The following is a 22,512-nucleotide window of genomic DNA, read 5'->3' as shown; positions in this document are numbered from 1 at the left end:
GAAACTAAATTGACAGGTTTTAAATCTATAGGTCTCTACCAATGGAAAGAAGATATAGTACAGTACGCGCGGCGAGAGTTTGGCTTTGACCGTTATTGCGCAGAAATCAGAAATTGGGTATCAACGGGCAATTAGTGGGGTGCGGGGCGGGTGTGTAGGCGCACGCGGTGCTCTGATTGGCGCTCCACTGCTCCAGTCGTTCCCTGCCTCTCGCATCGATACGACGTACCGCGCACTCGTGTTGTACAATCACGTTCACAAGTGAATTGCTATTTTCGTTAATTGTTTATTGTTGTCGATTGTTATTATTTGTTGAGTTTGTTTGTTTAAGTTTGTCAGTTAAGTTTTTTTTGTTAAATATTAAAAAGTGATTTGAAAATGCGTAAAAAAAACATTGTTTTAAAAAGGCAAGCACGGAAAATGATATATGACGTGAATTGCTTTTTAAAGAAAGAAGCTGACGAATGTGTCGATTCATTGAAGCAAATTCGAAGTCAGATTGAGGAAGTTGCTTCTTTACTCAGTCAGTCGGAGAATAACCAAACTATACAGACTATGCAGGTAATGAAAACGGAAACTGTTTCTAAATTAAATTGTGTAGTCAGTAAATTAGCTAAAATTCAAAAACGGACATCGGAGGCCACTAAGACTTCAATTGGAACTGTAAAAAATATCGCAAATCAAGCCAAGAGTTCCGATTTGCTAATTACTTTCAGAACACCTGGAAAAAAACGTCCCAGAGCTAAACCAGTTACGAATATTGATAATTTTGACCAAGGTATTATAAAAAGATGTATACACAATTTTCACAAGACGAATAATGAACTTCCCACCATTGGGAAACTAAAAAAGAAACTTGAGGAACATATAAACTTTAAAGGGTCAGAAACAAGTCTTCGTGTAATTATAAAGGAGTTAGGATTTCGCTGGAAAAAAACAGAAAACAACCGTAAATTACTAATAGAAACATCGAATATCCGATTACAACGCATTGAATATTTAAGTAAAATAAGAAAATATCGACAAGAAGGAAGACCCATTGTTTACACAGATGAATCCTACGTAGATTCATCGCACTCAACAACCAAAGCCTGGAGCGATGGCCCTACGGAAGGACTAAAAAAAACCCATTTCTAAAGGACAACGAGTCGTGATAGTCCACGCAGGATCTGAAGCTGGGTTTATACCAAATGCTTTATTAACTTTTAAAGCCGGCACCAAAACAGGGGACTATCACGACAACATGAATTACGAGAATTATGAAAAATGGCTTAGGACACAATTAATTCCCAACCTACCACCCAATTCTGTAGTGGTTGTCGACAACGCTTCATACCACAATAAACAATGGGATTTAGCACCGTCCTCCAATACCAAAAAAGCCGATATGCAGAATTGGCTAACTGATAAAGGCATACAATATGATTCAACAATGCTCAAGCCACAATTGTACAACTTGATAAAAGCTAATAAAGAAAGATTTAAAACTTTTTCAATAGATCAAATTTTAGCAGAAGCAAACCATAGCATATTGAGATTACCGCCTTACCATCCAGACCTCAACCCCATAGAAATGGCATGGGCTACTATTAAACAATATGTAGCTAGCAAAAATGTTAAATGGAATTTACAAGAATGTACCAAACTTATCAAAGAAAAAGTATCCTTAATGGGTGCCCAGGAATGGGGAAAAATATGTAAAAAGGTAAAAGATATAGAAGAAGAGTACGTCAAGAGTGACCATGTAGTTGATTTACTTACCGAGCAATTTATAATTCGCGTCGATGATAATTCCGAAGACGATGATTCTGATGATGGTTATGAAGATGATGATGATGACAACTGCAACCGAGGAAGCCCTGAACCCGGACCCTCAACAAGCAAAAGACGTTGCACAATTTCGTGTCGCGGCAGCACCACTGGACCATGCGGTGATTTCATAGAAGGCGTTAAACCTTTAACTGATTCAGAATCTGAATAGCACTGCTGCTAAGACTTTTTTTTAATGTTAACTTTTGTATTTAATAATTATTTTAAGTTTTCTTTTGTTTGTATGTACCAATTTTACATGTATCTTGGAATAAATAATTTTATTAAAAAACAATTATTTAGAATTTTCATCGCTGTCTCTGTAAACTTTAAAAGGAAATAAACATTTTATATAAGTAAAATAACTATCAATAGTTTTAATAAATGAAGAAGTTTATCTATTTCGTATTATTTTCTAGCATTATTACCACTGTACATGAATTTTGACCCACTCAAATATCCAACCTGGTACATAAAAAAGGAAAAGTATTGTGTGCGTGACAGTACCCATGCGCAGTAATCCCCTCCACCCGAAGGTCAAAGCCAAACTCTCGCCGCGCGATCTGTATAATGCGTAAAAAATGGCTTCTCATGCGCCATTTTAACTGTATCAAATTATTCCTTATTTAAAAGGAGTAGCGTACTTTTGACATGACAGTTGAGCCATAGAGTTAACATGGCGCGTGAGAAGTCATTTTGTACATACTAGAGCTCTCTATGTCACGTAATCCCATACAAATGACAGTCAAAAAGCTCAGTGGGTGTGAACCATTATGGTTCACGCCCACTGAGATTTTAGTGCACGCTACGAATTTAAACAAATGGGCTCTGGACGGCTCTAAATTAAATTTTAAACTTCAAACTGTGTCTGTCCTTTTCATATTACAATTGGTAGGTAGGGGATGCGAATACTCTAAGCTGTGATCAGAATCGGTACCATTATTTAAATAAAATTTCCTCAATTTAAGTAAAGAGTTTATTTAAATAATTGGACTAGTATGAGAGCCACTGCGCGACCATCCGCCTCGCGAACTGCTGTGCGTTCGTCATCCTGATAGTGTCCGACTGCAGCCAGCCTTGCATGTCGAAGCAGTGCGATGCTCTGCAAATAAAGATCCATTTCAATTACAGGAAAGTAAGTAGCCATTTTATTTAAACCAAAATCTAAACGTAAGTAATGATTATTAAGTATACTAATTGCAGTCCGTAGGTAACTAATATGCTAGCTTTTACGCCCCATATGTTTTAACTGTTTGACGAAATTTGGTTAAGAGATGGCTTGCATCCCAAGGAAGAATATAGGGTACTTTTATCCCGGAAATTCAGGGTTTGGTGTTCCCTAAGGATTCTTAAAACCCTTAAATCCACGTCGACGATGTAGCGGGCATCGAACAAGGGTCTCTTCTCATTACTCGTACAACTCTCATTATTTAAAACGCACAATTCCGGGTGCGTGCCCGGGATCGAACCTCCGACCTCCGTTTAGGAGGCGGACGTCTTAAACTCTTAACCACTAGGTTATCACATCTTCACAGTTAAGTAAGTATGTCAATTATTAAGCTTTAGGTGACGTGAATCAAAGAAAAAATAGCCGTTTCATAGTTTAGGCGTCTACCAGTGACGTCCAAGCCTCGACGTTTTATTACGAATTCCCTGACTGTCGCGAACTGTGACGCAGAAGAACGATCACTGGAGCTGACCTACCTGGGCACAGTGATGGTGGGTGAGCCTTCCTTCAGGTCGCGGTCGTGTACACCGAGCGCGTGCCACGGGTCGATGGCGCCGTGGATGTTGACGGTATTGTTCACGTCGGGCGCGAGGCCGCCAAATATCAAGTTCACGCGCTCCACAGCGTCGTGTACGAACGCCTCGTCGAATCTGAAATAATTGGACGTATTTTGTATGAAAATCTCTACATACGTACCCAGTCATAATATAAAAGAAAGTCGCTTACCGCTCTCTGCCCCTATGTACGCTTAGATCTTTTAAACTACGCAACGGATTTTAATGCGGTTTTCATTGATAGATAGAATGATTCAAGAGAAAGGTTTATAGGTAGATATACATATCCATAACTAATATTATAAATGCGAAAGTGTGTCTGTCGGTCTGCTAGCTTTTCACGGCCCATCCGTTTAACCGATTTCGATGAAATTTGGTACACAGATAGCTTGCATCTCGGGGATCTTTTGATCACGGTATATCAAAGAGTTCCCACAGGATTTTTAAAAACCTTAATCCACGCGAACGAAGTTGTGGGCATCTAGTAATTTAATATTGTTTTGTGTTAATTTGTTGAAATGTGACGGATGTCGTAAGAAATCAAGCCGACTGAGAGCTTTTATCGAAAATGCTGTATTATTCTTTTGAAATATAGGTACCTATAACAAAACTAGCTTAAGCTCGCGACTTCGTCCGCGTGGACTAGGTAGTAGGTACACAAATTTCAAACCCCCCTTAAGGGGTGAATTTTCTAAAATCCTTAGTGGATGTTTACGTCATAATAGCTAATATGTGGCAAATTTTAGACCGATCCGTCCAGTAGTTTGAACTGTGCGTTGATAGAGCAGTCAGTCAGTCAGTGTATTTAGATAACCACACTGACACCACATTAGTATCTACATGGCACCTGTGTGAAGTCGGGGCGGATCGGTTAGTTTAGATATAGAATTCATACTTGTGGTGATAAGCCTGCTTGCACACGTCGACGTAGAAGGGCACGCTGAGCCACGCGAGCTGGTCGAACGCCGTGCCGGTGCGCGGCGCCGTCTGGTAGTACCCGTACTCCGTGCACGTCTGGTAGTACCACGCCCGCGCTGGAAAAACGTTCCAGGTAGGTAAGTATTATTATTTCAATATACATCAAAAGGCCGGCGCAAAACTGGCGAGGCGCACGCGCAGCGCCTTTTTCACTGCCAAACCATTATCGACTTTCCTTATACGTTATAAAATATAATATCGAAAATCAATTAACACATTAACGGCGGTTACGTACTCATCCGATCAGTCCGTGAAAATACGTTCCTTTTTGTTTTGTATGGGAGCTTATGGCATATTATGTCGTAGATAATCGCTGGTATTCTCAGGGATGACGGAAGTGTAGTGCGTAATCGCCGTAATTGGTTGGACAGTGGACTTTTAAGGCGGAAACAAATTATCGGACGCGGCTGACTGCCGCAATTTATAAGCTTATTGCTTATAATCAAACTGAAGCCGGGCGGGTCAGCTAGTAATTGATATAGATAGAGAAACAATACTTACAATTAGTGTTTTGTGTGCGATACATTTCTACGTAGCTCTCGTAGTCGATATTCCAGCAGCCGCTACCGAGATTGCGCGTAGCCGCGATGTAGCCGCCGATCTGTTCCATTGGTGTTGTACCTAGTCGAACATTTATTATATATATTATAAGCCGGCGGAAATATCTGCGAACCTAGCTTAGTGACGTCATGCAACATGCTCGCGTTTGGCACCGGTACTGGATAGCCGAAAACGGTCGAGCTGCGGGGAAGCGCGAGGAGAAGCGCATTCCAGCGAGGTGCGTTGATATTTCTGCCACGTTATAGTTCGCGACAGCTCGATATAGCAGTCGGGGTGGGTACGGCCCGTCAGCCGTAAAAGCTTCGCTGGGGAGAAAGAAAGAACATAAAAGGTTTACTTACCATAGACGTTGTTCGCGAAGTTGTTACAGATGCGAGTGAGCGTGGCGGGGCGCGCCTGCTGCACGGACGTGGAGAAGGTCCAGCTGATGAGCCCCGAGAAGTAGCCCAGGTCGAATGCGCTGTCGTAGTTCAGGGGCGAACATAACCTACACAAATAAACTTTTTCATTTATTCATTCATTCATACAATGTTAATTTTATACCGGTACAGAAAATCTCTGATGGCCGCTAGGCCAGGCGTGTTCTGGAGTGCAGTACGCGTACCAGCAAGCGCAGTATGGGACGGCGCGGCGTGGGGACAGCCTCCAACCAACTGAACTGACGACACGGCAAATTTCCGTACGTTTTTTCCCCGCAAAATCTGTGAACTCTAGAACTATATGGTAGCGCAGGCATTGCGGAATTAAAACGCACCGCAACTGACTGCACCGTGGTGCGCGCTAGCACTGAGGTAGCTGGAAGTGGGTGGATAAGGTGGCGCGCTCTTGGCAAGGCCGGCGTCCAGGGCAGTGGTGCATCCACTGATGCTGACTGAGACTGATTGATGTACAGAAAATCTCAAAATAATCCACACTATTAATGCGAAAATGTGTTTATCTTAACGGCCGATCCGTTATGATAGACAATGGTATGATAGCTAAGTATAAGATTTTTTACCTATAAACTTTTTCCAAGTTCTGTCGACCAGTTGCAGTTTGCATAGCTGTGATAGTCTGAGCTAGTCCTTGTCTGATAGTCGCTATACAGCCGGGCCCGCCTTCTGACAAGAACGCCTGGTGCACCACTTCCAAATACCCTGGAAAATGTATTATCGTGTATATTAAATGTTCCCCGATGAATGAAATACGTGGTATACCTATGTAATGCCGTGGGATCACAGGGGCGAGGTTATACCGACCAGCAGAAGTCGGCAGAGCAAATTTTATGTGTGCTTTCATCGTTATTAGGTATAGTAGGTACGCGACAGGTCGAGTTGACAATAGGGGAGAGAACGCCCCGCACACCAGCACAGCCTCTGTACAAACCCGGTGCGGGCGAGTGCGGTGCGCGGGTGACGTGCGGGGTATCCCCCCGCCTCGAATCTTACCATCTCGACCTGTGGCGGACTACACGTGTGCGTGAGAACATGTTGTTGCGATCAACGTAATATTTTATCAGCAGGGCGAGCTTACCAGTAAAATCGACCTGGCCTTTAATAGGTCCACTAGAAGCGACAACACCGACCACCAAATGCGGATATCGTTGCTTGAACCACAGCGCCATGTTGGCGGCGTACGACCCTCCGTACAACACCACCTTACTGTTCGCAAACCGTGGAGTTTGTTTCAATTCTTTAATAAAATAAGCGAGATCGGCGAGGGCCTGGTCCACGTTTAGAAATCTGAGGTTCTCGGTTGTGAAGTTTCTGAAAATGAACATACTCTATAGCAGACTTGACAGAATGACGCAGATGGAACACATTTGTTAAAGGTTATATTATTGACCCTGCTTGCTCACTGAACTCCTGTTCCCTTACTTCCGATTTTATATATTACTAAGTATCACAGAATCAGTAAGTACCTACCCTTTTTACATGTAAATGCGAAAGTGTGTTTGTTTGTTGGTTTGTCCTTCAATCACGTCGCAACGGAGTAACAGATTAATGTGATTTTTGGCATGGGTTAGATAAAGACCTGGAGAGTGACATAGGCTACATTTTATTCCGGAAAATCAACGAGTTCCCACGGGATTTTTAAAAACCCAAATCCACGCGAACGAAGTCGCGGGCATCAGCTAATATTATAATACATACTTACCTAGTTGACAATATCTCATTAGAAATTTTATCTCGATACCTACTGACAAAGGCACAGGGAAAAGCTAGTAATCTTTAAGGTGTTTTGTAGTAAGTAGGCAATGTATGTAAGTATACCTAGCCTTACATTAGAGAATGGTCACACGCCTACGTTTTCACTTCTATACAATTGTGCAAGATGTACAACTTATCGTCAACTTACTTATAAGGTAGACTCTGGCCATAATATCGGTGCTCAGTGTATATCTGGTGGCCCTGGTTCTCCTGCGCCATCAGGAACATGTTCCCGGCTCGCAGCCAACCGGGCACTATGTCCCATTCGCCGCCTACTAAAATAAAAACCGGTTTGCCGTCCCCACCGAAGAATTCGTCGTTATACATGTAACGCTGAAAGGGAGAAGTATTCACGTAATGCTCTGACCAGTGTTTCCATGTACACGGTAATTACCGTAGATGCACCGTAATTCAGTCCTTATCTACGGTCAAGGTAATATAGCCATTACCTTGACCGTGTCACCGTAATACAATACGAATCTCAGTCACCTTAGCATATTTCGTAATAACAACATTTCTCTTGCTCTCGGTTTAAGCATCAAATCTCAGCAATCTATTTTCGTCCTTATTCAAGCAATTAGGAAGGAGTGAAATGTAAAATTAATGAGATTTAACAAAATATTAATATGAATAAATCCGTTTATGAAAAAGATATTGCTATGCTAGGAGAGTCGGATTCAGAATAATATTAATAATTGATTAAAAAGCAAATTCGTGACTTTTTTATTTTAAAAATGACACGGTAATTTACACGGTATTCTTTTAGCTAATCCACCGTAATTTAATCTAGAAACACCGTAATTTTAACCCTTCAACACGGTAATTCTCGATTTACATATGGAAACACTGGCTCTGACCGAATTTCGGCTACGGCGGCCATGGACTAAGGCTGAAATCTTTAGAGCGCACTTTGACTTTGCTCAGACTTAAGACATTGTTAAAACGAGACAGCGGTTTATGCCGTTATGTAAACGGCATAAATCTATCTCGTTTTAACAGTCTTAAGTCTGAGATAAGTCAAAATGCACTCTATAGATTTCAGCCTATAAAAGCCAGATTTTCGTTATTCCTAATACTATTCCGAAGGAAATATAAAAAATCCTCCCTGTGTTGGGGACAATACGCAGAGAAACTTTCAGCTTTTATAAAATAACGAAGGTCTGGTCCTACCGGGCTATCCCTCTACCTCCTATGTCCTAATGTCCTAACAGGCCAAGTGGCTGGATGGGGAAGGTGAGGACCGGGTGTGGTGGCTCTTTTGAGAGAAGGGAAGGAAATGTCCACAGCACTCCACAGGCTGACGAGAATGACCACTATGGCCAACGGAAAAAGTTCACATACCATTTTATACGTGTCCCGATTCTGTGGATCAAAATGATCGATAGGCATATCGATCCACGCCGTCTTCACATCGCTAGTGGTTACCGCGCGAAGTTCCACCGGCAGGTCGAAGTCAATGCGTATTGGTGGCTCGATTAATCTGGGTTCCGCGCATATTGATGCAAACAGACTTAATAAAACAAACAGCGAATAGATTTTGATCTGAAAACCAGAACTTCATTTAGTAAACGCCAAAATGTGTCTGCAGAGGTGTGAAATGAGTGAAAGCATATACCTACATTGTGAAAGCTATGTGAGTTAGAAAAGAATCGCTAAAGCCAGAACAGAAGTGATAGTAATTCATTCAAAGATTGATGATTTATGTCTAGGATTCTTACGATGCAATTATGAATTAGATAGGCATAAATAACGCCAAACTTCTTGAATGCTCTTAAGTTCTTGTTGCATCGGTATAGTAAAAACGTTGGCCCCGATTCTCTAGTCTCTCTCTAAACTAAATTTAGAGTATCTGCATCCTTTTCTTTTTACTAATGCTAAAAAAGGAACGGAATATGACTTTCACATTTAAAGACTCAAAATTTTAGTGCACAATACAAATTTAAACAGTAGGTTCGCGAGTGCGTGCTAAAATCACGGGTTTTACCATCTAAAAATTAAATTTAGAAATGTCAAACTGCTTCTGTCCTTTTCATATTATAATAGTAAGAAGAGGGTGAGAATACTCTATAATTAGGTTGTGCTTAGAATCGGTGCCAATGCCCTTTACCATGCTCTGCAACGAATAGGCGGGACGAGCGCAGTGCGCGTAGGTGCCTGTATGCACTGCTCCGACTTTCCTCGCTCTCTTGCCGCTGATACCTGTGTAATGCTAATGCGACGCTACTTCAGGGCATTCAAGAAGTTTGGCGTCTACAAACCTACTTATAAAAGACGCGTCGCTTTCTTTCGACTGACAGGTATGCATCAATGTGATTAGAGCCTTTGGGTTAACTTTGAGTAATTTACACACACTAAAGTTATCTACCTACTCCTGTTTTGTCGACACTACGATTTTAGCTTATTAGTAATACTCTTAAACACTTAGCACTTTACTCTAAATTCAGGAATGTTAATTAGGTTTTAAGCTGGACGTATCAGGAAATTTTGGAACCTACAAAAACTTTTCTAAATTCAGAACAGACATTTTACAAATTTGGGTAGTTTGAGCGCAACAAATACCTACACTCTAGCCCTATATGACTTTGTAAATTAAACTAATGTGCACTTCTGCATTTTTACGGGACTACGCAATGCCTTTGAGTTTAAAATATGTATTATCTACTTACCATTTTAATAATATTAATACTAATATTAATAAACTAATATGCATTTGTATAATATATTAGACGTGCGAATTTGGATTCCTTATTAATGAAATGTCGTATTCAGGGCACACTATCAGAGATGAAATGATAAAAAACTGATTATAAGCCAATTAAGATATCACAAAAAATGTGATTGGTAAAATATTATAGAGCCTAAGTAGTCCTACGTATATTTTATCAAATATCAAGAATGTAAAAGGTCGAATGGGCCAGGCGAATCTCCTTAAGCATTAAACAATATACATAATATTATATTAGTCACTGCTGACTTCTCCCGTTTCTCTCGGGTGAAATTTCTTAAAATTCTTTCTTAGTAAGTAGGGGTTTACGTTGTAGAGGAAACCATGCAAAATCTTAAGTTTTAATACCCCAGCTGTATAAAATGTGCACTTTGATCTCAGACAGCCAATTTCTTTATAAAGAACTTTAATGCACACAAAGGCATCAATACAAGAGTAGTAAAAAAACTACGGCTTGCAATATGACAAACACTACGCAACATTTTTTGTAACGTCGTAGGTAAGCTTACTATTACTACAGAACGCGACAGAAAGTAATGTACATCGACCTTTAGAAGGAGATAGCAGATTTGTAGAGCATTGTCTCTGTCGTTGAGACCGACAAAACGTCATATAGATATGAGTGACAGAGACAACGCTCTACAAAGCAGAAATGTCGATGTAAATACATTACTTTCTGCTGTATACTGTAGCTAACTTTAAAATAAAAGGATATTTTTCAATTGCAATTATATATTTCATAAAATAAATATACCTACCTGTGTACCGATAAGTGTCGATATTTTATGTGAAGAGGGAAAACTCATTAATATGTATTTGGATCCTAAAACTATAGAGTTCGACTTTGGTTACTCGTAGATATATAAGAATCTAAGATGAAGAAATATCGAAGATATCAAGCTAAAAAAAAAAAGATTAGTGGCACAATAAAATACATATGCGTATTCACTCTTCAAATAAAATAAAGTTAGAAAGTGTTTATTCAAATGCACCATACCACAGAATTTAAACTAATAATATACAGAGGGAAAGTTTGTAAGTTTGTTGGTAGGAAGTAATCTCTGGACCGATTTTGAAAGTTCTTTCAACTGTAAATAGCTACAGTATTCCTAAATGACATGGGCTATACCTATTTTATTTAAAAATAATTAGAGATCCTTACGAACGGGTCACATTTGACATTATTTGACGTACCTACTTTTTTAATTTAATCGATAATTTAAAATGGTTAGCAAACTTAAAATTAACAGCGGACGTGGATTTTACGAATTTTGGAAGACCCTCTATTAATTAATAGTAATTGCTAAGAAATAATTTATTTTTGACATAAACATCATCCCAATTATGTGCCTGGGGATATTTTTGCCACTTTTGCGTAATTTGGTGTGGCACATTTGAAAAGCTCCTTAGAGCTAGCGCGCACCAAGGTCCGTACGTTTTTTTCCGCAAAATCTGTGAACTATAGAACTATATAGAAGCACGCGCACTGCGGAATTAATTCCGCACCGGATTTTCATAGATTTAAATTTTTATTTCAAAACGCACCGCAACTCGCTGCACCATAGTGCGCGCTAGCTCTTAGAGTATTTTTAAATAATTGACCATCAGCATTCGCTTCCATACTCGTTGTCACACTGGTTGCCGGTACAGGTCAGTTCGTCGCTCGGGCCCTCCGCTCTGTATGGTGCCTGACGCATGTAGTTCCCTCTGAAATCAATGGTAGTCTCGTTACTGACGAATCAAACGAACTTTGAGTTTTAATGGGTCAGAATCAGTACCTTCTATAATATAAACATGAATCACTAAATGTGTTGCTCATCGCAAATCTCGAGAACAGCCGAACCGATTTCGCTAATTCTTTTTTTATAATATTCCTTGAAGTACAAGGATGGTTCTTAAGGAGAGAAAAAAATTAATTCAATCTCCCCCTCAATTTTCTAAACTCTACCCGAGCGAAGCCGGGGCGGATCAGCTAGTAATATTATAAATGTGAAAGTGTGTTAGTTTGTCGGTTTATTGGTTTGTTGGTTTATCCTTCAATCACGTCGCAACAGAGCAACGGATCGACGTGATTTTTTGTATGGGTATAGTTGAAAACCTAGAGAGTGACATAGGCTAGGCTTTTTATCCAGGAAAATCAAAGAGTTCCCACGGGATTAAAAAAAATCTAATTGCACGCGTACTCGAAAGTCGCGGGCATCAGCTAGTAGAATTCTAGTTCCTTATAGATATTTAAATATATTAAATATATTCAAATTACGTTGGTCCGTAGTTACACACGACGTAGTACGTTTTCATTCCATCCTCAAAGTTATCTGATACTCCGCATCCAACGTAAACAGAATTCCACCACGCCATCTGTAATGTAAAAACTTAAATTAATTTTAAAAAAATCATATAGTTGTTAACACTAGGTGATGCTCGCGTCTTGGTCCGAATGTTGTTGATTAGATTTAGGGTTTTTAAAAATCCTGGTGGGAATTCTTTCATTTTCCGGGATAAATAGTAGCCTATGTCACTCTCCAGGTCTTTACCCATGCAAAATATCACGTCGATCCGTTGCTTCGCTGTGATCGAAGGACAAACCAACCAACCTCAGCAAAGCAACAAATAACACACTTTCGTATTTAAAATATATGGATAGTGATTAATATACTCGTATAATCAGTTTTTTTTCGTCCTACTTTGTATTGGCTGAAACAATAATAGTGGGTACTTCTGTTAAAACAGTAAATATTATGCGGAGCTTATCAGTTTATGAGTTATCTAAATCTTGCGTTATATTTCATAATCTAAGCCCTAAATACATTTTGATAAGGAGGTAAAGTCGCTCTGCAAACTTGTGTCACAGTCCATTCCTAGTAGGTATTTTTTTTGTTTATTTTCCTAAACCTAAATCCCAGGGACGAAGGCCAATGACGACGTGTGTGTAGTGAAGTGAGACGCAAGTGGTACAAAACCGTGGAGGGTGGGCATCCAGCACAGCAGTGGTATATGGGTTGAGATGAAAGCAAGTTCTTCAGCGAAGTTGTTGAGAGAAGAAGAAGAGAAGAAGTTGTTGAGAGTTGAAGAGTTGTTTCTCAAATCTCATGTTTAAAGTAGGAATTATGGCAAAAGTAGAGATATACTTGCCCGAGTGTATGGACTCTATCGATTGAGACGATGCGACGATGTGTAGGTACTCAAGATCTTTAGCAAAGATTTACAAATTATGTAATAGGTACCTAGGGTTTTTACCTATTGTTCGCGACAGGTTAAGATGGCAATTTTCTAGTGCGGTGACATCACATACCGGGTAATCGATATCGATATTTTTTTTGGTACGCAACAAAATTAGAGTTTACTACCTTTTTAAACAAATATTTTATTCATGAAGTAATTTTATGGCGAAAGTAAAGATATACTTGCCTGAGTGTAATGTCCTATAGGTCTATCGGAATTCCTGAAGTGGGCGGGTGTGAGGGGCCCGTACTCGAAATCCTCGTGCTCAATGAACCAGGCTTCCATTGAGGAATCGATGTCAAGTTGCCAGTTCAAGTCAGAATTTCCCGCGTAGTAAATGTTCTCTCCAGTGGTGAACCTGCGCGATGCTATGCAACAAAGTTGGAATTTTATAATCCAAAGGACATTATGAGAATAGGACTCTTAAGGAAAGGGTATCGATTAAGATAGGGTTATCCAATAATTTAACACTGATTTGATCATTTATAGGAATAAATAAAATTATTCGATAAGTACTAGAGAAACACCGCCAAACGGAGTTGGTTCCGCAATTGGTCGTTCATTTGTCATCATTTCTATTTGCATGTACCTACGTCCTACGTATGTATGTACGTGAAAAGAATGGTTTGGCTTTAAATAGAAGCATGAATCAAGAATAAACTAATTACCTAGTTGCAGCGTTTCAGGGTGGACAAAGGGAAACGAAAACTTTTACCAACTAATTTTATTCTTAACTACACAATTTACAATTTTATTATTACGAAATTAATGATAGCCCATGATAAGCTTATTAACTAAATCTCTAGGTTGTATACCGGTGTCCCCTCTACCTTACTCCAAGCAGTTGGTAACAGAGGTCACGTACGGAGACGAGTGGAATCGTTGGTTGTGCTATGTGCCGAAACGTGCTGTGACGGCGAATTTCCACACGAAGTGCGTTGGACATGCTAACTCCTCCGACGGTGTCTGAGTTTTATGAGGATACCGGATCCTTAACTCCTCAGTGCGGCGACCGTTGTAGTACTTTCAACGAAAATGTCTTTGAAACGTCCTCGGGGGTTTCCACTTTCTGAAGGGCTGCTGCTGGACTGCCCTTCCGGCTTTCTTCTTAGTGCGTGCCGTTGCAGTATTGAGATATGTTGTGGCCGTATGGTAATAATTAAATGCGGCAACGGTGGAAGATGTTTATTGAGAGCCGGCTTATGATCTACTCTCGCTTATGGACTAACAATAACAATAAATAAATCTTACATACTATTGTTTAAATCTTATTGCTTAACTACCTAACCTACATAATTTTGCATCACCTCTCTTTCAATCCGATGTGCAGGCAACCTACTTTGATATATTGAGGAGTTGCATTTTTATGTTACAGCTAATATGAACATGCTACGTTTAAACTGTCAATTCGTACATATTACAACTCCCCTGAAAATGTATGCGGTTACCCCTCCCCTTAAAAGAAAAAAAATGTTAGACGCTACATCGAATCAGAAGAAAAGATGATGACAATCACAAAAATAAAATCTAATGTTAAATAAAATTAAAATTATGTCAGGAAACATTTTTTTTTTATCGTTACTTTCTGTGCTCAAGTGCAATTTATCTTATCTCTTACTTCGTATGGGCATATTTTCAACTTTACTTATAAATAGAAAAATCGTTATCTATTAAGTGCAAGTCAAGGATTTAACTTATACAAAAGTTTCGAAAAAATCTCATCATAATAAAATAATCTCAAAATAGCATCATAGGTATTAGATATGTATAAGCTGAGATATCGATTTCACAAATCGACTTCAAAAGATTCTTTGACCTATCAAATCGTCGTCATCATAAGTATACAGCTGTCGTATAGCATCGTCGTAAAACGGTAAATATAAGGTTTCTATTCTAAAACCCATAATAATACCTATTATGAAGTAAACATCTCAGGTATTCATATTTCCTGGACAGTCAAAATAAACCTCTCCTAGTCTTCATCTTCCTTTCAAGTTACTTCTTCACATAATACAAATAAATAAACAAATGAACAAACGCGGCGCGTACTCTCCTAATAAATATTTAACATAACATGCTTGCAAGCATTTTTCATAAGACTTATAGTCTTCATCAAACTTATTTCTTTCAATAAGTATTCAATAACATTCAACTTTTCATAAAAATTCTAGGTCTTTCACTAACACCAGCGCGGTAGATAATGATCAAGAGTCTAGACAAATATAGTTGAATGAGGAGGTACTAAATATGCGCAAAATATCGCGTTTAAAACAAATAAAATAACAATCATCTTCCTACGTCAGTATGTCTCAATCCCAAAATAAATATTGTATATTTTATACCTATAGCACTTCTACAGCCGAAGGGTGATCAAGCCTTTGGTTTACAGAGTCCTAATTTGTTCAAGCCGGGTATAGTCTTATATCGTCAAAACTTGCACGAAACTAGACGAGAAACGTAGGGGAAGAAATTCTCCTTATTTCATATTCATTTCCTTGTATTTGCAAATTGCATCTCGAGCAAAACCATTGTCTCGTATAACAATACAAAATGTTCGGGTATGCGTGTGTCGTTGACCACGCGATGACACCGTTATAATTCTACGTACAAAATTAAATTATCTACCCAAAAAAAAAATTTCAATTGTTACACATTTTACCTATTTGCCCATTACGAGAGATAAATTGCACTTACTTTAACTGTTAGCGACGCATTTCAATAGTCAATTTCGTGACCGCCGTGTAGTCGCCGTCGTCATCAGGACTGGTTTTAGTCATCAGGTCCGGAGGTCTGGAGTCTGCGCCTCTTCTTTACTGCATCTTAGTGGGCCGGGAAAACCCTGGACTCCTCGAACTGGGCCGGGAATACCCTGGACACCTCCTAGTTGTGGCCGGGATAACCCTGGACGCACGATGATGCTGGGCCGATCAATGAAGCTTGAGATGTCTTCTGTTCATAAGCGATTCATTTTTGGGCTTATTTCTTGATGTTAGTGTTTCTTGATGTTAGTTTTTCTTGATTTTTAATACAGGACGTAGAATTATTTTCTTCTTTTTGTTTTAATTGAGTCTTGAATCTTGATATTCTTTAGAAAATTGTGTAGTCTTCTTCTTGATCGGTGCCCAGCCGGTGCACGCACTTAGATTAGGCATGCACCGACTGGCAAGGGTCGCCATGAGATATGTTGTGGCCGTATGGTAATAATTAAATGCGGCAACGGTGGAAGATGTTTATTGAGAGCCGGCTTATGATCTACTCTCGCTTATGGACTAACAATAACAATAAATAAATCTTACATACTATTGTTTAAATCTTATTGCTTAACTACCTAACCTACATAATTTTGCATCACCTCTCTTTCAATCCGATGTGCAGGCAACCTACTTTGATATATTGAGGAGTTGCATTTTTATGTTACAGCTAATATGAACATGCTACGTTTAAACTGTCAATTCGTACATATTACAGTATTACAATTATGGCTAAAATACTAGCAAAAACTATTATTATAAGAATTACCGCATAAGAAGGTATAGTCGTGTGGTATAGTGGGTCTACTTTGTTACGTCTAACTATAACGGAGCTTGCAATATGACCTTGTCTTGGAGGTTGTGAAGTCCCTGTTAGTTTATGGAGCTTAGGTTGAGGTGAAAAACTGAGGTTCGAGTGTCCTTGCAGTCCGGTATTTTCATTAGCTTGAGGGGCTGGTCCTTAACTTCATCATTGCTATTCACTATGGTGAATTCTTCCGATTTTTGTGGCACCCAACTGTCACAGCGATGAGATAGCTTCCTTTTAACGAGGCGTAGTCCAGTCGGTTACAGCGTAATGGTATCTTAGTCTGATGAGGAAAAGAAAGTTACGTACTTCCTTGTCGTCCAGTTTTTCCATTGCTTCTCTCATTAGGGTAATTTTTGTAAAGCATGCATCTTGAAAAGTTTGGTCGCTTATTAGTCCATGGATACAGTCAGGTGATTTCCTTCTCGCAAAGGTACCAGGTGCTAACCTTCGGGGCATTCTGCCTCTATGTACAGGAATGAGTTTTGTATTGTGGCGATAAATGCGAATGGGTCTGTATAGTTCGAAGTTTTCCTTAGAAATTACTGGGAATGTGAACACGACTACTACCCGCCTATCACTATAAAAATATGCTGGATGTATTATTTATTAAATTAATCATTGCTATAGTAATTATGATAGTCGAGACTGTAATCCGAGACTAGGTCATAGTAATAGCAATCGTAAGCATTATAATCAATGTCATTGGCCGCGCATTCGTTCATATGCATTTCGCAAGTTTTGAAGTAGTTACCTACTAGGCGGTAGCTTTCCTTGTTTGCTCCAATCATGGCCTGTGGCTGTGATCATTTTAGTATGTGGTACAATTTTGGGGGTATATCTTTGAACTCCACTCATCGGCCGAGGCTGATTCTGGAGTGGATTATTTCGTGGGGTTAATCTAAATACGCTACGCTAAGCTGGTTATAATTTGGCGGAGGTGCACCAAACATTCCTTGGGTATTAGTTGGTCCATGTTGCTGATTCCGGAATGGCTCATTAAATCTAAAAGGCTGTGGTGCAGGTCCTGCAAGACGCTGACCGATAGGAACTGGCAAATTAGGCACGGGAGCCTATATGCTTTGTAGTCGTGAAGGCAGAATTAGCGTTGTCGTCAGTCTAATCGGTGTGTAACTATTTTTATGGACTTTAGGATACCTCGGGGATTCGTGTTGCAGAGACATTGTGTTTAATTCCTCTTGCACGTATTCTAAGGCTTTTTCTATAGTCACCGGTTTCATACATCTTATACGGGACCCTAATGGTTCTGCTAAACCACGCACAAATGCCTGCATGGCTATTTTTTAATATAAATCACATCTCGCCTGTTCAGTACTAGGTACATACAGTCTCATGCAATTTCACGTACACGTCATTATCGTACTAAACAAGATTTGACAATGATCATACAACTCTTGAGATGTTCTACCACCCTGCCTTGCTAAAGAGAGGTCATGGTATAAGGCTGTCTCGTCCTGTTGGTCTAAAAATTTGTTGATTTGCTGTTCGGATACCTAACCAACTGTCAGATATTCCATTAGAATTTATAGTGCACGCACAGTACCTGTTATTTTGTTAAGTATCCCATTTCATAAAAATACATTTGTAAATTCACTGCCTGGAGCCATAGCTCACATATTTCAATAAATCTGGTTGAAACGGCATCAATCACATATTTTAATAAATCCAACGATCACATATTTTAATAAATCTGGTTAAAACGTTTGGGGTCCACCAAAATCGGGAATAACCCGCATGGCTTTATATACTTACAAGCCAGCAGAGATATCTACGAAGTATGAACTGGCTTAGTGACGTCATGCAACGCGCTCGCGTTGGCACCGGCACTGGATAGACGAAAACGGACGAATCGCGGGGAAGCGCGAGGTTCGTAAATAAGTATTTCCACTATAGGTACGTAATAACTGACTTGACAGTAATAAACCAAAGATTTATATTTACCAACAGTCCTATCGGGGTTGTGCGCAAATCTGTTGTTGGATGCCCAATCCGCAGCCTTTGCCGCTAGCTCCTCGTCCCATAACTAAAACAAAGATTCCTTTGCACTTCAGAAAATGGATGAAATTATATTTATGTAGGGTACCTACATATACTTAGCTAGCTTATGCTCGCGACTTCGTCCGCGTCCTTCGTCCGCTTCGTCGTTTCGTCCTACACAAATTTGTAACCCCGATTTCACTCCCTTAGGGGGCATAAATCTTTTCTTAGCGGATGCCTACGTCATAAAGAAGTACAGTTTTCTTGATAGACACGGCAAACATACAGACATACACAACGAAGTGATCCTATAAGGGTTACTTTTTCCTTTTGAGGTACGGAACCCTAAAATTGTCACAAGTTGCGACTTGCACCTTTTTACGTGGAACTAACTGCTAAGATAGGAGATCTTTAAATGCGAAAAAATAAGTATATTCGGGCATACCATTAGTTTCATTTCCGAGGCAGCCGGCTGGTTGGGTATTTCCCCGCGAGCGAGCTGGAGACGACGTGTGTTGTGCCCATCGACAAACGCGCGTATCTGACTACATGTCAGTTCTAACACTAGAAACATTCACAAACAAAAATATATTTAAATAACCGACTTCCAAAACCACTACAAAGTAAAAAATAACTTTTTCGTACCACTTGTTCAAAAAAGTGACATTCAATGCCACAAAAAGCGTACATAACAATAGTCATTTTTAATCTGTTAAAAACAGGGAAAGAAAATTGTACTGAATTTCATTCATCACCTAGGGAGAGAATGTGATTTAAATTTGGAATACTTAGGTACCGAAATTTATACTGAACTTTTTATTTCTTTTTTTTTATTTATTCAGATACAAGATAGCCCTTGACTGCAATCTCACCTAATGGTAAGTGACGATGCAGTCTAAGGTGGGAGCGGAGCTAACCTGGAAGGAGTATGGCAATTTTTATCAAACCCATACACCTTTGGTTTCTACACGGCATCATACCGGAACGCTAAATTGCTTGGCGGCGCGGCTTTGCCGGTAGGGTGGTAACTAGCCAAGGCCGTGGCCTCCCACCAGACAGACAGACTACATCTGTGTTTTTTTTTTTAAATTACCAACATAAAGGATGTTTAACAAATCCAATTTAGACACAGCAAAAACCACGAAGGTTTACACCATTGAGTTTGTATATAAAGCATTATACATCTTTTTGAAAAAGGAATACGCATTTATTATGCAGTTAGGATTATTAAATAAAATTACGAAAACCGACGAGGCCGTATGAGCTTGATGCCCTAAATCGTCCAAGTTGATGCCTTTGCTTTTCCGACAAAAAACATTAGTCTAGGAATTTGCCGCGTTTTTGTTTTCTTCAAATACATAAACGTTAAGTTTTTTTTTTATAAATAGGTAAGTTAATGTTCTAAAAATACGTTTAATAAATGCTTATCTCATATTATTATTGTGTTAATTTTTTCGCAAATGGTACGAAAAGTAGAGTATTTACCTCGGTGATAAAGCTGTCTTAGTCTTGGGTGAACTTAAATCCCTCGCTACACTCAGGACTCGTCTTAAATCCCTCGCTTCGCTCGTGATTTATGTTTTTAACACCCTCGCTACGTTTGGGAGTAAACCTCGAGTCCTTCGTTGCGCTCGCGATTTAAATCGTCACCCGCGACAGAAGACACTGCTTTATCCCCTTGGTTAATAATCTACTATTGTTTCTACACATGTATGTATGCTGAAGTCGGGCGAGCTTCACGCTTTAATGTCTTGTTTATTTTATTATGCTCGACTTCATACATAGGTACATACAAGTGTAGAAACAAAAGTTATTTTTTACTTTGTAGACAAACAAAACGAGTGAACCCCTTGTTTTCAAAACAAGACTGGCCCATTTCAATTTTTTTTTTTCATTTTAAAGCTAAATCTCAAACTAATGTTATTTAAAAAACAAATCGAGTTATGAAGCGAGAGAATAAATTTAAGGCCCGGTATCCACCAAAGTGGAGACGGGCGGAGATGTAGGTATAGTTCGCGACAGGTCGACATGGCAATCGGGGTATGAGGTGAGTCGCCGATTGCCATGTCGACCTGTCGTGAACTTTAGGTACGGTAGCAGACCAACGTCATAAGCTCCGCTTAAATGGTGTAACCGTTAAAAACAAAAAAATAGGTTATTACTTACGTATATCTGACGCTGGATATAATTATTTTAATTTACTATTAAATGGGTAAATTATCTATAAAAATATCATAAATTATTTTGGTAGGTGCTTACCTACTTACCAATTGAGGTATCGTCACACCTACTTACTTAAATTACCCATTAAAATATCATTATCTACTATGCACATGTGTATAAATTAAAAGTTTACTTAATACTAAAATATATTGCTGAAAAGATATTTTTCATAGGTACTACTTTTCTAATATAATAATTATTGTATTACCTAAATAAATTAGTATAAAATAAAAAAAAAATAGCTAACTAATATTAAAATAGGTAATTTATATTTTTTCCATACTAACCCTCAGACTGCGCAAAATGCAGAAAGAAAAACAATGAAAACACTCTATTAACCATGATTATGACTTAGGTTAACAAACGAGGTAAATGAACGACTAACGTAGGTACGCTTTCAAACAGTTCGCCGTAAAATAGCTTATATATACAGCTATGACAATTCACATAAAGCCATATCTATACAATTCTTAAGGCGCCAACCACGTACCTAGTACAATTTGACTCAGGCTTAAATCTATAGAGCGTACTTTGACTTTGCTTAGACTTAAGTTTCAGTTAAAACAAGACTGATTTTTTGTTTTTTTTAAATTAAGTAGGTTCAGTTACTGCTACTTATACTAATACATTAAAAATAGTAATTATTCGAAAAATTATATACTTGATGTAGAGGCCATTTACAAGTTTACGCAACATTTGCTTAAAAAATTGGTTACAACAATTTATGCACGCGATATAACGCTATCTCGTTTTAACAGTGTCTTCAGTCTGAGCAAAGTCAAAGTGCGCTCTATAGATCTCAGCCTCGGACACAATATTTTATAGGCCGGGAGCTGGTGTACGATTTGTTTAGTGTTCATTCATATTGGTAACCTGTTCCAACAATGAAACGAATCTTAAATGGCGACTGTAGTTTGTAATGACAGTTGCATGTCGACGTTCAACAAAAACAATAACTAAATAAATATTTCAACCAAATGATTAAGATTAACAACCATCCATACCTACTTAACATTATAAATGCGATACTATGTGTCTGCTGCCTTTTCACGGCCCATCCGCTTAACCGATTTTGACAAAATTTGGTAGGTACAGCTTGCAATCCAATGACGGATATAAGCTAAGCATAATAACAAAAAATAGTTCTGACGGGCTTTTTATTAAATACTAAATCCACACGAAAGAAGTCGCGGTTATCATCTAGTTAGTAACTTAAAGTTTTAGGTTAATTGTATTGTAACTCTCAAGTTTAGTTTTGAAGGTTTACTGACATGATAATATGTATAGCTGCTAGATGCACAATTTCACGTGCTTCACCTTTCCTCGTTTGGGCGAGTTCATACTTTTTATCCCAGAAATAACAATCTACCTTAGGTATTAGGTACGTGTTCTGACTTGTCCAGTTATTGTGATATACCTACCTATAAACACTGCTGATATAAACACAGAATAAATAACAAATCGTTC

The 22,512-nt window shown here is 38.9% G+C and overlaps 2 protein-coding genes and 1 pseudogene across 2 annotated transcripts; 1 reads left to right on the top strand and 2 right to left on the bottom strand.

Annotated features, from left to right (window-relative positions):
- Window positions 1–62: 62 nt before the first annotated feature.
- On the top strand, window positions 63–2,901 carry LOC117987187 (uncharacterized; annotated as a pseudogene).
- Window positions 2,773–9,932, bottom strand: LOC117987186 (putative serine protease K12H4.7). The gene is made up of 10 exons (XM_069502375.1): window positions 9,925–9,932; window positions 8,661–8,874; window positions 7,468–7,652; window positions 6,643–6,875; window positions 6,128–6,266; window positions 5,472–5,617; window positions 5,071–5,190; window positions 4,487–4,625; window positions 3,514–3,687; window positions 2,773–2,911 (listed from the first exon to the last, which is right to left on the bottom strand). Exons 1-10 carry the CDS (start codon window positions 9,930–9,932, stop codon window positions 2,803–2,805), a joined length of 1,467 nt encoding a protein of 488 aa, XP_069358476.1. The 3' UTR covers window positions 2,773–2,802.
- Window positions 9,933–10,766: 834 nt separating this feature from the next.
- On the bottom strand, window positions 10,767–21,484 carry LOC117986784 (venom allergen 5-like). The gene is made up of 6 exons (XM_069502246.1): window positions 21,333–21,484; window positions 19,268–19,386; window positions 18,787–18,868; window positions 13,453–13,634; window positions 12,305–12,402; window positions 10,767–11,751 (listed from the first exon to the last, which is right to left on the bottom strand). Exons 1-6 carry the CDS (start codon window positions 21,385–21,387, stop codon window positions 11,649–11,651), a joined length of 639 nt encoding a protein of 212 aa, XP_069358347.1. The 5' UTR covers window positions 21,388–21,484; the 3' UTR covers window positions 10,767–11,648.
- Between the last annotated feature and the right edge of the window lie 1,028 nt (window positions 21,485–22,512).

Source organism: Maniola hyperantus, chromosome 12 (genome assembly GCF_902806685.2).
Source record: "Maniola hyperantus chromosome 12, iAphHyp1.2, whole genome shotgun sequence".
Classification (NCBI taxonomy): Eukaryota; Metazoa; Arthropoda; class Insecta; order Lepidoptera; family Nymphalidae; genus Maniola; species Maniola hyperantus.
The sequence above is the reverse complement of the archived record's forward strand: the minus strand, read 5'-3'. Positions and strand labels throughout refer to the sequence as shown.

Bases quoted from the DNA above. Each gene is read 5' to 3' on its own strand.
- LOC117986784 (XM_069502246.1), bottom strand. From the start codon at position 21,387: ATGGTTAATAGAGTGTTTTCATTGTTTTTCTTTCTGCATTTTGCGCAG. The intron at 13,635-18,786 runs GTAAATATAAAT...TTTGTTGCATAG, and splicing joins CAACCCCGATAGGACTGTTG to CATCGCGCAGGTTCACCACT. The intron at 11,752-12,304 runs GTAATTTGAATA...CATTGATTTCAG, and splicing joins GTGTGTAACTACGGACCAAC to AGGGAACTACATGCGTCAGG.
- LOC117987186 (XM_069502375.1), bottom strand. The intron at 6,876-7,467 runs GTAAGTTGACGA...GTTCATTTTCAG, and splicing joins GGCCAGAGTCTACCTTATAA to AAACTTCACAACCGAGAACC. The intron at 5,618-6,127 runs GTAAAAAATCTT...TTATTTGTGTAG, and splicing joins AACTTGGAAAAAGTTTATAG to GTTATGTTCGCCCCTGAACT.